Source organism: Leucopleurus acutus (genome assembly GCF_964270905.1).
Source record: "Leucopleurus acutus genome assembly, chromosome: 1".
NCBI classification, from domain to species: Eukaryota; Metazoa; Chordata; class Mammalia; order Artiodactyla; family Delphinidae; genus Leucopleurus; species Leucopleurus acutus.
Genome location: NC_139142.1, coordinates 35,607,105 through 35,625,351, shown reverse-complemented (window position 1 = coordinate 35,625,351; position 18,247 = coordinate 35,607,105). Strand labels below are relative to the sequence as shown.

Below are 18,247 nucleotides of genomic sequence, written 5' to 3'. Positions count from 1 at the left end.
TGAACTATTGAATTAATAATAAAGCTTTGAATATTCTATATTCCCAGATCCTTGTATAATATTAGAAGAAAGTAAATGATAAATTGGTCTCCCAACATCACACCCCCTCTGTTCTCCTTAACTCTTTTGTGGCTGTAGCACCTGAGTGGGCATCTTTATTGCCTTAGGAGCCTGCCATGAGTTCAAAGTCTCAAGTGAAGAGAATTCAGCAACTCTAGTACTTGATTGAGGAAACAGTATTGACCACGTCTTGCTGAATTTTATCCGGGCTCTCTTGGGTTCATAAGGGCTCTAACTCTTCAGAAGGCTCTTGATGGTATAGGTTCTGCTTTGATCTGAAAGGACCAGCCTGCAGTGGCACACCTGAGTACGAAAGATACTTCTTCTGAAAGTAACGGTGTGTGGCATTTTCGTTTTGCAGCGTTTCTTTCAGAATCATTTTATAACCTTACCATCCTAGCTTTTGTTTCTAAGGCTCTACTTTACGGAGCAGATGATATCCCTAGAAAATAGTTGTAGATTTGTGGTTTGGCAACTGCTTTATTAAAGCCTCATATAAATTGAGAACTGATTACCTTGCTTCTTGCTATGTGGAAGAAAAGATTCTGTTCCTGAAGGTACCCATCCTTTCTCTTCCCTTGCAGACAGAACAGCTTGAAAAATTTCTCAGGCTAAGGAGTCCTTGTCAAAACAAATTTTTATTTGAAGAACTAAGATGCCTAGGGATATTTAGCAACAGCCCATACAAATTACAGTGGAATTGAAACTTTAGAATGGGAAAAAAGAATTTTTCATGTTTGGTTAACCCCATTGCACCCACTGTTAGATAATATTAAATGTTTTAACCACTTGCTATTCATCTTATAACAAAACATGTAAATAGAAAAATGGATCTCCTGATTAAACATTGGCGTAGCACATTCTCAATACATCCAATATAAAACATGCTCTACATTTTATTTTAAAAATTACTGGTATCATCAATATTGGTTTTGTGAAAAAGTCCCATGACTGATATTTTTTAATTGTTGAACTCAGATATCCTTTTACTCAGTGGCTTTACTTCCATAATGAAGAAGTACATTTTGTTGGTGACATCTCGAATTCTGGAATAGTTGGAATTATTAGTTAAATTATAGTTTTTCTTTTAAGATGATTTGTTTCATCCGTGAAGGTAATAATCTCAATGCTGAACTGCACCTGGAATAAGCGAACTATTTTGCTTCTTTTATAAAGATTTCAGTGTGTGCAACTCTGAGTTCAGAGAAGATCATACTTGCATGTTCTGAGTGATAGAGAAGTGAAAGAATATTTTTTAAAACGTAACTGCTTAATTTCATGTTTGTTTAGTGATGTTTCCAAAGTAACTGTTGTTTTTCACTGCCATCTCCGTAAGTATGCACATAAAATCTTCAGTGGATTCTTTGAAATATAATTTAAAGCTGAATTCCTTGCTTAATTAATAAGATATACTGGATTAGTCCTGGCTTATTATATGATTTTTGACATTTGTCACCTATAAAGAGAAGTTAACCTCTCAGTACAGCCAATCTTCACCTTTGTTTCTCTTCCTTACTGACAGAATCCCAAGGACTGCAGCAAAGCCAAGAAACTAGTGTGTAATATCAACAAAGGCTGTGGCTATGGCTGTCAGCTCCATCATGTGGTCTACTGCTTCATGATTGCATATGGCACCCAGAGAACACTCATCTTGGAATCTCACAATTGGCGCTATGCTACTGGGGGATGGGAAACTGTGTTTAGACCTGTAAGTGAGACCTGCACAGACAGATCTGGCATCTCCACTGGACACTGGTCAGGTAAGAAGCCTGTGTAGTTTGTCATCTCTCTGTGTTGAACCACTGCATAACCAAGTTATCAGATTCCTACGTACAACCTTATGGCTTACAGTCGTCTTTTTCTCTGCATCCAGTGAGTGCTATACATTATCCAGATAAAATCTGGAATAATAATTTTTATTCGCAAAATGTTTCATGATCAATTTCTTCCTTCTTTTTTTTTTTTTTTTTTTTTTTAATTGCTGTGCCACGCAGCATGTGGGGATTTTAGTTCCCCGACCAGGGATCAAACCCATGCCCCCTGCAGTGAAAGTGCAAAGTCCTAACCATTGGACCACCAGGGAATTCCCTCATGATAATTTCATTTCTGATGTTCATTTTTATCTGGATCTAGCAAAATCACTAAGTTTTTTCAAGGAACATAATTTACTCTTTTAATGATTATGATGATGATATACTTCCACTTTTTTGGGTGCTTTCACATTATTTTACTCATTTGATCCTCCAAATTATCCTTTAAGGTAGACTGGTGGTTCTCAAACTTCAGCATGTGTGAGAATCACCTTGAGTCAGAAAATACTATTTTCTGATTCAATAGGCCTGGGGTGGGGCCTGATACTTGCATTTCTGACAAAGTTTCCAGGTCCAGGGACCACACTATGAGAACTACTTAGGCAGACAGTGCAGGTACCTTTATCTCCATTTGACAGTTGAGGACAATGAAGCCTAATTTGTTCATGTGATTTTAATTTTATCCAGGAAACATTTAATGAGGAATAATGTGATTAAGGTACCATGCTAGGCCTGAGAAGAGATACAAAGATTAGCAAGAAATTTCTCTTCTCTCCAAGGACTTGGTGAAACAGGGAATAGAGTATAGATAGAGTTTCTTACTGCTAGTCTCTTGTTCTTTCTACAACGACGATCTTTAAACAAGGTCCCAAGTTGGACTACCTTTGTTAAAATCTTTGCTGTATCATTTTGTAATCTTGGGCAAGTTACTTAACCTAGGCCTTCATTTCCTCATCAGTAAAATGAAAAGTAATAATTTACTTACCTCTTTGAGTTGTTGGTAGGATTAAATGAACTAATATGTATAGTGCACTTAGCACAGTACCTGATATATGAGCTCTAGTAATTGTTAGCTATCTTTAGTAGCCCTTATTCATTGAGTGCCGACAGTGTGGCAGATACTGAACTGACCAGGTGAAATGCTAAGTAAGTCAGTACACTATCTCTGCACTCACTTCTTGTGAGAAGTCCAGTATTTTTAAAACGCTGAGGCATTTCAGTTAATGTAATTTCTTATGGAGCTGAGCACCTTTTGTCACAAGTTAAAACCCTAGATGTGCAATGGAGAGCTATGTCATTGGCAAAGTATGTAACTTTAGTTCCTTTGTTTCTTTTTGCCTTCTTTGGAAAATACAGGTAATACTTGACTTCACAGAAGTGTCAAGAAAGTCAATTGGGTAATTTCTATAAAATGCTTTAAGTTGCTCTGTAAAATGTGCTATATGGATTTAAAGTATTATCTTGTGATATGAGTTTTGTTTTCCGTAGGATTATTTAGGAACCTTATTCGGTATATCAACATATGTTTTTCTTTGTAGCTCACTTCAAATTTTAAAGTGAACCTCTTCATCTAGAACCTACCTGAGTTTTAGTTTTGAGGTTACCTCTTCCATTGACTGGTCTGTAGTTTATAGCTGGTACAGATTAGATGTCAAGGTTAGGAAGATACAGGAAAAGCAACTCTGTCAGTCTCACTGTGGCTAACTTTTTCATTTTGTGAACTTAGTTCAGTTTCAAGTTTCTTTGATTGTGGAAGCATATAGCCGGCGTAGGACAAAGTTCTTATGTTTCACTGTTTCTAGGGAGAGGCAGCTTTCTGAGTAGCAGTCAGTTAATAAAAAAGTAAAAGGTTAGCCTTACTAGACTTGTCAAATTCAGTGTGTAGGTTGGCCATGCCTATATGTTACAACTAGGTACTTGGTTTGTTTGATTGTAAGCCTTCCTCATACATCTTGTAGTCTGTAGTGACAACTACAGAACATGAAGATTAACAATGGCTTGAATTTGAAGCATTCAGAATTTCTTGACATTACAATTAAACAGGTTCTAGAAATTGTCCTTCCTTTATTTATGTGGAATCTTGAGGCCTGGTAGATACTAAGTGGCTTTTCCAGGATCACACAGCTTACAAATGAGAGAATTCTGGTTAGTACATTCACTCTACCTACATCCAGTCTAAGTCTTTCCTAGTAAGCTCATGTCAAACACCTTACTTAGCAGAATAACGATTAGAAACTGTCCTGAATGTTTGGGAACTAAATAAGATGACGAATTTAATATCTCTGTCCTCTTTCCTCCCCCTATTCTGTAACTTTTTCCAAATCTTTCATATAATTTTAGGTACTGAAGAGTTACCAGTGGTATTTTCTTCTTAGTCATTTGCCGTCCTTGATCAAAGAAATCATTTTATCATGGCAGCATAGAATTATAATTTTAATTAAATAGATACTTCCTTTATAACTGCAGGTATTATATAAAATCATATATTTTTCTCCATGCTAATGAATTAAACTGTGCCTATTGGACACCTTTAGTTAATTAAACTAGCAGTTATTTTCAGTATTCTTGCAGAACTCATTATAACTAAAATAATTTAGATGCTAATCTTATATCTAAAAGAAGGAAGAAGTTTATGTTTGAACTTAGAATACTTTCATTTTTTTGAGAAGTATGGTTGCCATCCACTTCTATATCTGTTTATGTATATTATCTATATGTGTACCTTTTGGAGAAACTAACCTATTTCTAGAATCAGAGGAATCAGAATGAAATTTCATAACATTAATCCTTCAGTTAGCCATAAATCAACTAAATCTGTTATTGTTCTGACTTGTACAAAGAACCTTGGGATATTTCCCTTGGCACCACTGCCATGAGATTATTATTGTTCATACACACTTGACATGATGTGCTTACAGGTGGAAGTTAGTGATTTCTGTTCAAATCTGTCACCAATACAGGAATTAGTATGCACATTTGATCATTTGAATAGCCAAATCATGCCTTGGTGTAAGTTGAGTTCCTTTTTTCTCCTTCATTTTTTTATATTTGTGTATGAAACCGTATCCTTTGTAGTATAATTTGGTTTAGTGAAGCAAAATATTAGAAATTATGCTTCCAGTTAGTAATAACGTTTCCCTGTCACCTATAGATGTCCTGTCTGTTCTAAAGTTGTTGATAAAATGATCAGTTATTCTTCTGTATCGCAAAATGTTTCCTAAACCTGAACTAACTACATGTTCATAGACCCGATTCTTCCAACTAGATTCCTTATGATAATTCAGAATGGGAATATTGGTATTTAATAGTTTGAAGTATCTTTCAACAAAAATTGATTTGTTTTTAAAAGTATTTTGACTGTTTTAGGCTATGTATGGCGACCAGCTTCCAAGATGCTTTTCTAGTTGCTAGAAAAATACTCTTGAATAAATGATTTAGCAATAGGGCACCTCAGCTCTTTAAACTCAGTTCTCCACTATTTTTTCCATTCTAAAAATTGCACATTTATTCAGATTAGCAGTTAAACCATTTGGGTGTTTTCATTTCCTTCTCTTGTATTTGATTGTCATAAATTGAACTGAATTACTTAATTTGATAAATCTAATTGAAAAGCTTTCTTTTAAATGAAAATAATGACTAGTAAGAAACTGTTTGTAAATATGATAAAATTTAATGCCCTAGAGGTGTCTGATTTAAGTGCATGTGTAAGTAGATTGCCACTTGCTGTATTTAATTACCTAAATTGGATGGTTACCTTCTCTCCATACCTCATTTGAAAAAAAGGTTTTGGTCAAAGAGTTTTAGTTGGCATCCTTACATGGAGGCAACCTTAAACTAGAAGTAATTTAATAGAAGTACTTGCTATGTGCTAGGCACCATGCTGGACTACATGCTGTCAGGGGCAGCCTAGGGGGAAAGGTAGACAACTTGAATGAACAATTAAAATGTATTGTGATATGGGTAAGTCCATAGTACTCTGAAGCACATATCTAACATGTATTTGGGATTCTTCTGGAGGAAGTGATTTTTAAGCTAAGACCCAAAGTATGAGTGGGAGTCAGCCAGGTAGAGATATGATAGAAGAATTTTCTGTCATTGGGCACAACATGTGAAAAGAGGCAAGAGAACATCAAGTCATTGGGGAAACTAGAAATAGTTCATTGTAAAGTTTGAATACTGAGAGACTTATGTTTCATTTTGAAAACACGTGTTACTTATAGGGTTTCCGTTTGGATGGTTTTATGATTGTGTTCCTCCCTAAAACCCAGGTTTTAATTCAGGTGTCAGAGCTCTTTGTTTTGCTTTTGCTTCGGAGATTGGGCAAAGTTAGAAGCCAGATTGCTTTCAGTTGGCTCTTGGTGTCATCTAGGAGCCATAACTCTTTAATTAAAATTTTCATTTTTAATATTTTTTAGCGTTCACTCAGTAAAGTTTTGAAAGCTGACAAATACCACAAACTCATATACTCCAGAAAAAAACATTATATTTTTATTAACTGCCTAAAGCACTTCTGTAATGCTGTTTTTCCTGCATTTTATTTAAAATTTGGGTAATCTCCGTATGATAACAATTTTGCATTACCATTTTTTATAGAGAGAATAGGAAGGTAATTTAGTCTTCCACGTTGGTTAAGCAATTTTTTCCAATTTTATTGAGATATAATTGACATATAAACATTGTATTAGTTTAAGGTATACAACATAATGATTTGGTATGTATATACTGCAAAAAGATTACTGTCATAAGTTAACATCCATCACCTCACATGGTTACAAACTTTTTTTCTTGTAATGAGAACTTTTAAGATTTACTCTCTTAGTCACCTTCAAATATACAATACAGTATCGTTAACTGTAGTCACCATGCTGTATGTTACATACTCAGAGCTTATATGCCCTTTTATTGGAAGCCTGTATCTTTTGACCACTGTCACCCTTTTCCCCTCTACCTTCCCCACCCCCACCCCACCTCTTTTCACCTTTGGCAACCACCAATCTGTTCTCTGTTCCTATGAGTTTGTTTTTTTAGATTCCACATACAAGGGAGATCATACAGTGCATGTGTTTCTCTGACTGACTTACTTTACTTAGTGTAATATCCTCAAGGCCTAGACATGTGGTCGCAAATGGCAGGATTTCTTTCTTTCTCATGGCTGAATAATATTGCATTGTGTGTGTATATATATATAATATTTTCTTTATCCTTTCATCCATCAGTGGATGCTTGAGTTGGGTTATTGTAAATATGCTGCAGTGAACATGGGGGTGCAGATATCTCTTCAAGATAGTGATTTCATTTCCTTTGGGTGTATTACTCAGAGATGGGATTGCTGGATCATATGTTAGTTCTCTCGTTTAAGCAAATATCTCACTAAGGTCAAAAGGAAAATCTTTAACAAGCTGAACACAAATTAAATTATACTTTAACTTTTTCCTGTGAAACTAGTATTTGTAACATTTACAAAACTACTCAGATGTCTATTGGAGTCATCTAAATAATCTAACAAGCTTGTATCCTTAATAATGGCCTATCTCAGATGAACTGATTGATAAACTAATAATATGGTTGATAATCTATAGACATACCTATTAGGATAGGCTATGGACACACTTCTATGTAGTATTTTTTACAGTAATAGTATTTTCAGCCTTTGGTGATTGATTAGTAGAAACATGAATTAAGTACACATAATATTTTAGATTTCTTGTGCTGCAAAAATGTCTTTATTTCCCTGTTTAGGTAATATGAGGAAGAGGAAAGGATACTGGTCTCTGAGTTTACCCATGTCTGATCTTAGTTCTGTTGTTTTTAGCTTTCTGAACTTCAACAGTTAATTATAGCTTCTGAACCTCAGTTTCATCCTAAGAAAGCTCATGATACTCAGTACCTATCTCCCTATCCACTTTTATAGGGCTATAATCACAAGGGAAAATGATTAAGGGCTATAAAAGGTATTAAGATGATTTTCACATACAGGTTATTTTCACTGTCTATGTTTGGTCCCCAAATTTTAAAACAAAAACATAATAATAGAATACATTATTAGATTATAATCTGTAACAATAGAAAAGTTATCCTTTTTCTCTAAGATGAAAACTAGGCCTTTATAAGAGCGTCATAGACAGTTTTCCCTTTTAAAATTATAAAGTTACATGGAAAAATTGAAAGAGATCCAGAGAGGAGAAATAACTTCTGAGAATAACCTCTAAGTGCTAAAATCTCTGTGCTTAATAAACCTACCATTTAATCACAGTAAAATTAAATAACCTCTGAGAATAACCTCTAAGTGCTAAAATATCTCTGTGCTTAATAAACCCACCGTTTAATCATAGTAAAATTCTGAACCAGTCAGAGAGTCTCTCTGCAGCTACCTTAATATTCTTTTCTATACCAACACACCTGAGATAGAAGGTATACTCCCACTTATAACAGTAGCTCACTATAGTTAGTGATTTTAAAACTGGCTGTGTTTGTGGGGAAGGGGTGGTGGTTCAGGGAGAAGATTTGAAGACAGCATTGGTACCATGCGTAGATGAAAAGCTCGCTATCCCAGCTTCAAGTTTCTAATAGGTCTCTCTGCCCTACACCTTACTCTTTTGAGAATTACTGACCTAAACACATATCATTGCAGGTACGTAAAGACTTTGATTTCAGCCTATATAAGACTCGTTTTGCTGTTCGTGGTCCATAAAAGAAAGGAAGATTTTTGTTTCAGGAATGTAAAATACCAGTTAGAATATATGTGTGTCTCAGAAGAACTCAAACTACCTTTCACTATGATAGCTCCTTTATCTTCAGCTTCCCACTTCAGGAGAGAGGAAGATATCTATGGTATCTCAATTATAGTTACACAGTATGGGAATAGGGAGCTGAAGCTTCGTCCACACAACAGTTTTGCCCGGAGTACCCACACATCTTAAACACAACCATAGATGTTTATTTCCGTATTTATCCTACAAATGCTTTTCCTTTCGAGTTATGAGTAAACCGGGGGAAAGTGAGTCAGAGGTTTGCAAACTGCCAGGATAAACATGGTACATTCTTCTGGACTATCAGTTTTATTTGCTAATATGTAAGCTAAATCATTTTCAGATAATAAAACAAACAGGTTATATAATGGTGTAAAATGAAAATTTTGATGAAACATCAGACTTCAGCCCATAGGTTTAGTGCAGCCTTCATATCCTCAGTACTATAAGTTTACCCTCCTCTGCTGTTGGGAGCATTTTGGAGGAAAACTTTAAGAAGTACTATTCTGTGTTCAGATTTTTAGCTATTTATTTTATCTTGAAGGAGACTCCAGATGGTAGCAGGACCTAGGTCTTCTGGATTATTTACACAATGTCAAACACTTGACCAGAGCACAATAAATGTAATAAAAGAAAGAAAGAAAACCCACCTCTTCTGCATCCTGGTCCAAATCTGAAACTATTACCCTGCAAGCTGTGTGAGGCACTTTTACTAAATTGTAGATTTTGTTTTTTTAAGAAAATAGTCTATCAATAAGAATGAATTTTCTTTAGCAATATATCCTGCTCTTTTTAGACAAAGATCTGGCAGAATGAGTTCAGAGATTAAAAGAGACATGATTTAGGAAGTAGCAGTACATAATTAGCATCAGAGTCATTGTGGAGTGAAAACAGTTTCATTGGAAAAGTTTCTGAAATATCCTCTTAAGTCTATTTAGAACCTATCCAAGGCTACTAGAAATAGAATCCAGGTGCTCTGGATTTCCTGTGGGAATGTCTGGGCCACATGACCTTGATACCTGTCTCAGAAATTACCAGTGTTTTTGTAAGTACTGATACACCTTTTATGTTATGTGTTCTTAAAGATTTGCTGTAAATTGAATTATTATAAATTAAGTCAGGTTTTAAACATTCTAGTGGAACTCTGTAAAGCAGCGGTCCCCAGCCTGTTTGGCACCAGGGACCAGTTTCGTGGAAGACAGTTTTTCCATGGACTGCGTGGTGGGGGAGATGGTTTCGAGGTGATTCAAGTGCATTACATTTATTGTGCACTTTATTTCTATTATTATTACATTGTGATATATAATGAAATAATTATACAACTCACCATAATGCAGAATCAGTGGGAGCCCTGAACTTCTTTTCACTCACTGATAGGGTTTTGAGACGAGTCTGCAAGCAGTTGATTTATTATGGTCTCTGTGCAGTCAAACCTCTCTGCTAATGATAATCTGTATTTGCAGCTGCTCCCCAGCGCTAGCATCACCGCCTCAACTCCACCTCAGATCATCAGGCATTAGATTCTCATAAGGAGCGTACAGCCTAGATCCCTCGCATGTGCAATTCACAGTAGAGTTCGTGCTCCTATGAGAATGTAGCGCTGCCGCTGATCTGACAGGAGGCAGAGCTCAGGTGGTAATGCAAGTGATGGGGAGCGGCTGTAAATACAGATGAAGCTTCGCTCACTCATCCACTGCTCACCTCCTGCTGTGTAGCCCGGGTCCCAACACGTCCCAGACTGGTATCGGTCTGGGGACCCCTGATGTAAAGAATTTTAAAAAAAAAGAGTACAAATGAACTTATTTACAAAACAGAAGTAGAGTCACAGAGGTAGAAAACAAACTTATAGTTACCAAGGGATGGCAGTGGGGGAGATTGGGACTGACATATACACACTACTATATATGAAATAGATAACTAATAAGAACCTGCTGTATAGCACAGCGAACTCTACTCAATACTCTGTAATGGCCTGTATGGGAAAAGAATCTAAAAAAAAGAGTGGATATATGTATATGTATAACTGATTCACTTTGCTGTACACCTGAAACTGACACAACATAGTAAATCAACTATACTCCAATAAAAAAATTTTTTTTAAGTAAAATAGGAATAATAATAGTACTTCCTTCATAGACTTACTGGGAGTATTAAATGAGATAAATGCATGTCAGACACATAGAAGAGTACCTGACATAAACTGAGTACTCAATAAATGTCAGATAATATTATTGACATTATTAAAACTTCTGTATAGATTGTCATTATGCAAACTGTATAACATTTGACGGTATTTTATAATGTGCAAATCCCTCTTACCTATGATCTCAATTTCACTGCATCTATTTAATAAAAATAGAGATAAGAATAAAAAAAGAATTCCAAAGGAAATTCTTTCATAAAGTAAAGAATCTTTTATTCTCATATGAGCTAGTAGTCTCCTGGTTCATTGATCTCTCCCCACTCCACCCTACCTCTCTCTCTCTCTCTCTCTCTCTCTCTCTCTCTCTCTCTCTCTCTCTCTCTCATATTCTCTTCAAAATGCAATCATTTGGTTGCATTTTGGTAAGAGTCTTACTTGTTTATAATCTGTAGATCACATTCAAGTTTAGAATGATTCTATAATTAAGGTAATTGTTGAAATGCTAAAGAAAGTTAAGAATGCCTCCTAGCCCTTTTGGTTGGTTTTATATGCCAGAGCTCTGGGTATGATATAAATCTAGAATTTCCTTATCTCTCTTCCTCAGGTTTATATAAATTATAGGCTAATTCTATGGAATAGGAAGTAATAATAGGCTATGGTCTTTAGTGGAATTATACATATGTGGATCACCCACATAAGCAGGGAAGTGCACTAGTCATCATGTAAAAATTTGAGTGTTTCTAGTTGCTGTGGGGAATAGAAAGATAAATAAGACCCAGTCCCTGCCCTTCAGGAACTTACACTGAGTGTATTAAGACACACTGATCTATAATTGTAACAAAGATAGGATATGTTACGTGTCATAAGAGAGGTATAGAATTTTGTGGGTCATCAGAAGATAGAGAAACTGTTTCTGGCTGAAGGTATTAAAGGCATCATTGGGAGCATAAGCTGGGCCTTTAAAGAAAGAGGAAAGGGATAGTCTACAAGGACAGATCAATGTCATTGACATGAAATCAGAAGGTATTAGTTGTGTGACTCTTAACTAGTATCCCACAACCTTTCATAATACCTGTTCTATGTACCTTACAGAGTCGTTATGGGGATTCAAAGTGATACTGTATTTGACAGTGCTTTATATGTTCTAAATCACCCTATATGTTGTTATTACCACTTTAGTTTTATGGGAACAAAGCAAAATAATAAAAATAGCATAACTGGGTCATGGGATTTCAGCAGGGCTTCTTGTAAGAAACTTTAACAACTAACATTAATGAAACTTAGAAGTACTTGATGGCTTTTTATGAAACTCATTCAGAAATATAAATGAAAAGAGAAGAGGGAAATTATGATGGAGGAGCAAGGTGAAGACAGCCATCCCCTTTGCTCATCCTTTCACTGAGAGCCAGCTTCAGCTCCCCAGCAATCCCAGCCCAACTGAAGATCATCCCCTTCTTCTCTTGGGTTTTATTTAGTTTGTCCAGTAAAATCACAGCGTCTAGGCTAATTAGGGACTAGACTATGCTCCTGTCAAGGAAACTTGGCCTGTTTCCCTTTATTTTGGGGGACTGGGCTGCCTTCTTAGCTAAAGCCATCACTGACCCCAATCAGAGAACCTTCCTTACAAAACGTCAGTCTTCGGTTAGTTCTTTAGCTCTCCAAGCTGATAAATGATGATTTGGGGAGGGAGAAGCGGGATTTGGAATAAAACATGGTGTCTTGGAGCTCTAATATGTAGGTGATACTAAAAGAATCAAGAATTAATTCCTGTGAAGGTTCTGCTCCATTTGAGCTGTGTCAAAATGAATGCTTAGGAATCTGAACATACCCAAGGTGCTGATTTCCAAGTTACTTGCCTAAAAGTGGAGATAGGCTTCATTGAAGTTTTCTCCAAACACTAACAATGGAAGATTTCAATATTAGAAATACATAAAAGTGAGGGCCTTTGACTGACCATCCGTCTGGTACCTGTCTGTTGACTAGATGGAACTACGTTTTTCAGACCAGCAGAGGTTATGTTTAGTTAAGCAGCCCAAAACATAGTATTGAAGCACTGACGCATGCTCCTCTCCTCTCTAGTTTTTGGGTATTAAATATTATATTTGAAGCTATTTGTATAGTATGTCTAGGTTGTGGCTAAGAATAAACTAGCCTGGAACACTCCAATGGGATTTTAAGGCATAATGGAAAAAGCTGTTGAAAAAAAGGTAAATCACCAGTATTTTCTTTTCTCTGCTGTCACTGCCCATCTTGCTGTGTCCACTGAAATGGGACAGTAGGAACTGGGGAGTAGGCTGGTCTATTAGCTGCTTCTGCTGCCATCTCTAGCCAGTCTTGATCCATGCAGTTGAGAATACCCAATAATAAGGCTGGCAAAAGGAGACATTGCACTCTGTGTCCCTTGTTTTCTAGATTATATTCAGTACCAACCATAGGGCCACCCAAATTGAGATTTTAGAATATATAGAGCATCCATATGCACCCTTTGGAAATGTCTAGCCATTAGTACCTGGACTGACTTCAGAAGGTTAGATAGTCTTTTAAGAATATGATATCTGCATTTTAAAAGTGACGTGATATCTCTGTTTCAGAGGAAAGATTATTATCTTATGGCTTGTCATGAATGACCATCTTAGAGGCACCCATTTGTATTATATATGTGTTAATAAGTGGACATTGAGTTCATTCACCTGTTGTATTTTCTTATACATTTGTATCATGATTCCCTCATCGATGGACGTTTAAATTATTTCACGTTTTTGCCATTATAAACAAAGATATATCTTTGAGTATCTTTATGTGTGTCTCCTTGTTCGTATGTGTTAGTTTCTCTAGGGCAGTGCTTATCAAACTTTTCCACATCATACCATATGTAAAAGATATTTTTACTGCCCATATTATCACGTGGGAGGTGATGGTATATGGCAAAGCTACAGAGATCTCTATGGCGGTGTGTTACAAATAAAATCTTATGCTCTAAAAAGGGAGCTGGCAAACAGTGGTCCTCAGCCAAACTCAGCCCTCCACCTGTTTTTGGAAATAAAGTTTTACTAGAACACAGCCACATCCAGTTGTTAACATTTTGTCTATGACTGCTTTCATACTACAGTGGCAGAGTTGAATAGTTGCAATGGAGACCATCTGGCCTGCAAAGGCTAAAGTGTTTACTATCTAGCTTTTTACAAAAAAAGTTTGCTGACTCCTACTCTAAAATAATAATTAACAAACAAATATAGTTTCAACCATTGTAAATTTGTGAATAGTTTTTTTAAATTTGTTTGGTCTTTTCCATGAACTTATTGATTTGAGATAAAATTAATTTATGGTGAGATAAACAGATCTTAAATGTATAATTCAATGAGTTTTGATAATGTAACCAATACCCTTGTCTGTTCAAGTCTTTTCTAATTTTTAAAATTGGGTTATTTGACTTTTTATTTTTAATTTATAGGAGGGGTGTATGTGTGTATCCTAGGTACAGATTCTTTAGCAGAAACATGATTTACAAATATTTTCTCTCAGTCTGTGGCTTGCCTTTTCATTTTCTTAACAGTATCTTTTGAAGATCAAAATTTTTAACTTTATTAAAGTCCAGTTAATTGCTTTTCTTCTATAACTATAAAAGTTAGTGCTTTTTGTGTCCTAAGAAATCTGTGCCTATCCTAAGGTTGCAAAGATACTGTTTTATGTTTTCTTCCAGAAGTCTTACACTTTGAGCTTTTATATTTATGTCTATGATCCCTCTCATATTAATTTTTGTGTGTAGTGTAAGGTAAGGGTTGAGGTTTATTGTTTTCTGTATGTTTATCCAGTTGTTCCAGACTTACATGTTGAAAAACTGGCCTTTCACTATCAAATTGTCTTGGTGCCTTTGTCAAAAATCAGTTGACAATGTATGGATCTATTTCTGTTCTCTCCTGTTCTACTGCTCTTTTTTTGTCTATCCTTACACCTCAAGTTTTTATCTTCCATCAGATATTTTGACATGTGAATTGGAAAGCTGGACCTATGCTTAGAAGTGGTGTTACTAGGTCATAGTGAAGTATATTTATCTTTAAGTTGTCTTCATATGCTTAACCCTTCTATGGGAAAATTAGTTCAATAGTCTCCTAACTATCCCCTCTGCTTTCAGAATTTATCCCCTTTTAATCCATTCTCCACGCTGCCAGAAGAATGATATCGCCAAAATCAAATATGACTTTGTTTCTCAAAAACTTCCATGGCTGCTCAGTGTCTAGAGAGACACATATTAACTCCTTCCTTAGAATACAAGAAATAAGCCGCTTCTGCTACTGCCCATGTCTCAAAATGTGCCCAGGATTCCTGATCTCACCAGTTCAACTACAGATTTATCCCTTGAAAATTCTGTGCACTTTTATTTATATACTGGGAACATATTTCTTCTTTCTAGAATGTCTTTCCTCCATTTCACCCCATGAATTCCTGTTTATCTTTTAGTATCACTTCCTTTGTCATATTTCTCTCCAGTTAACCTCATGTTCTCACTTATGAATATACTATATTTAAATAGTTTGTTTACATGTCTCTTTAACTACATTTATAGTGACTTTTTTGAGATTCTTGTCTGATTTATTTTGTCTCCTTTTTGCCTAATAGTACTGGCCAATAACTGTTACTCAGTTAGTGTGAAATCTTGGTTTTTTTGTTTTGTTTTTAATTAAATTGCCTCTAAGCAAAATGATCCTTGAAAACTTTTACTTTCCGTTTCCAAATCTATCAACTAAAAGAAATATAGCCTAATCTATGTGATTCACAGATTTCTGATGCAGTGCACATGAGATCGTAGGCATGGAAATGTTTAGAAAATGTTTCAAAAATATGATGGTCTTACTGAAAAATACTATGTTGAAAAATAGCTATGTTTAAAAGTACTTTATGGACTAAAGCATTTTCCTATACAAAATCTCAGCTATATGTGTGCATGTCTGTGTCTTTGGATATCTTTGATTCAGTAAACATTTATTGAATACTTTCCCAGCTCAGGTATTATGAAAGTAATATTATGTACAGCAATAGCTAACATTTAGTGAACCTTACCATGTAACAGTGCTTAAGAACTTTGCATATGTTATCTTATTTAATATTCACAATAAACCTATATGGTAGGTGCTATCATTATTCACATTTTATATAGGTCAATAATTTGCCATAGGTAATAAGAAGTCCCCAGTCTGACTTCAGAACCTGATCTTTAAACATTAATGCTCAGAATCATTAAGCCATAGCCCCCAAAGCCTGGTTTTATAAGGCTGGCTACATTTTTGAAGGGTTGTTTTTAGAAAAAGGAGAATATGTGACATTGATGTATATGGACTACAAAGGGTAAAATATTTACTATCTGGCCCTTTACAGGACAAGTTTGCCAATCTCAGTGTAGATGGTTAAGACAGAGTTCCTGTTCTCAAGAAGCTCCCAGTCTAAATAGCAGATCGACGCAAACATTTAAAAAAAATCTGTTTCATGAGGCAACATGTGGTTAGTGATGTTATAAAGATATAAACAGGAGACCAAAGATATAAAACCTCCCAAGGTTGGGAGGTACAGTCATTCCAGCGAAAAGAATGAAAAGAAATGGCATTTGAACTGGTCTTGGAAAAATTGTAAAATGACCAGAAATCTTAGATATAGAATTCTGCACACTTGGAGTGCTTGATGAATGGTGATAAAAAATGATAAAAAATGGTGATAAAAAGTACTCTTACTTAGAGTAGTGCCAGGAGTATCAGAACTCCTGGGCATTGTTTTTCCTTCTGCCCCTGATTTGCTGAGTTATATGGAAGAGAGCATTAAACCATCTGCTTCTCAGTCATCCTTTAGCAGAATGTGACTGAAAAATCAGTCTGAGCTAATTATGTTGCGTTTCTCAAGGGACTCCAAAACAAACCTGATAGAAGGTGCCTAGGTGCAGGTATTTTTTCAGCTGTAATGTATTTCTTTAAAATAACAGTATATTTCAGCTGAAAATATTAGTGCTTTAGTTAAATAAACCTTGCATTTTGCATTCATTCTTAACTGTCATTGAATAGGTAAAACTGAAAATCAATGTTTACATTCAGAGTAATTGCAATTTTTGTGATAGGTTTTGTAGTTATAGGAATTCAACACATAATTTTATAACACATTAGCAATGATTTGCGAAAAACAATAAATGTAACCATGCTTTTGAAGAACATGGGCAAAAGTAGTCAAGTTAATATAGAATTGCTTGTTAGGAATGTTTTAATTAAATTGAGGATATGACATAGGATTGGCATTGTTATTATTACTCAACCCTTTGTGGTAAATAGTGGCAGGGATGTAAACAATGAATGTCACCCTGAAAGATTTGTACTTTCTAAGTTAAGCACGCAGGAAAGTATTAAACTACATCAGGAGATGCATTTTCTGCTAACGTAATTTAGAATATGACAGTTAAATTATTAATCAAATGGTTGGATATGGAGGGATTTTTCTCAAAGAGAGAAAAGGATAAATTACTCCATGTCAGTTGAACAATATTCCAAACACCAAAAATAAAGGCAGGGGAGGCATAAAGATTCCCTAATTTTGTAGTTTGTGCAGACTGGCATCCATTGTATGAATAATAAATGTTATGTCTATATTTGTGACATTAAAAAAAATCTGATAATAGCTTTAAGCTACTTCTGTTTCTGAATCATTAATATTAATATGTTAGTATTGAAGTAATTAATGTATATATGGACAAATCACTGTTCCCTGGTCTGCTGTGGATCATTTCAATGAAATGTTTCTCATTTGATTAAATGAAATCTCTTCTTTGAACATTTTTCTTAGCCTGAAAAGACATATACATTAGTGATAAATAGCAATTGTGGTTTCTGTCTTTTGTGTTGATATAGATATTTTGTTTGGAATAGATTTTATGTAAAAATGTGTGTTCAGTGGCATTTTCAGTTTAACAAAAAGACTAATGCATGTTTTACTATAACAACTGTAATATGCCCTTAACTATTTATTTAAACATATTTCTCTCTATTTTAGTAGTGTGTTTACCTGTGTAATTGAGTAAAATCAGGAGTGGCCACAGATGCATAAGAAAACACTTCTGTAAATTTCTTATAGACTGCTTTGCAGTTCTCTCTCATTGAAATGAATTACCTGTGTCCTTAGAGTGTGCTGAGCAGATTAAAAGAAAAGGGGAAAAAAGAATCATTTGGAGAAAGTTTGAATGAAATGTTTGCGTTGTGGCTAAAAAATAGTCTGAACCCTCTATCTAGCCATGCCGTTCTTTAAAATAACAGGGAAATAAATGGTTCCACAAGCTATATTTTGACAAAATTATCTGTTGTCAAGGGCAAACTAGCATTTTAAAGCTATTGCTTTTTTAGTGTAAAACATAATACGCTGTTATTCAGCTCCATGTTTAATTAGTTTAATTTAAATTAATCAAATACTTTTTTGTAACAGGGACCACAAGTAAGAGATACAGAAAAAGACTTCAG

At 35.2% G+C, this 18,247-nt stretch overlaps 1 protein-coding gene across 1 annotated transcript in view; it reads left to right on the top strand.

Moving 5' to 3' along the window:
- FUT8 (fucosyltransferase 8) overlaps nt 1–18,247 on the top strand; it is a 320,447-nt gene that overhangs the window by 259,946 nt on the left and 42,254 nt on the right. The window contains exon 8 of the mRNA XM_082833611.1: nt 1,583–1,820. Coding sequence (XP_082689737.1) covers nt 1,583–1,820 — 238 coding nt within the window. The remainder of the gene's footprint in view (nt 1–1,582; nt 1,821–18,247) is intronic.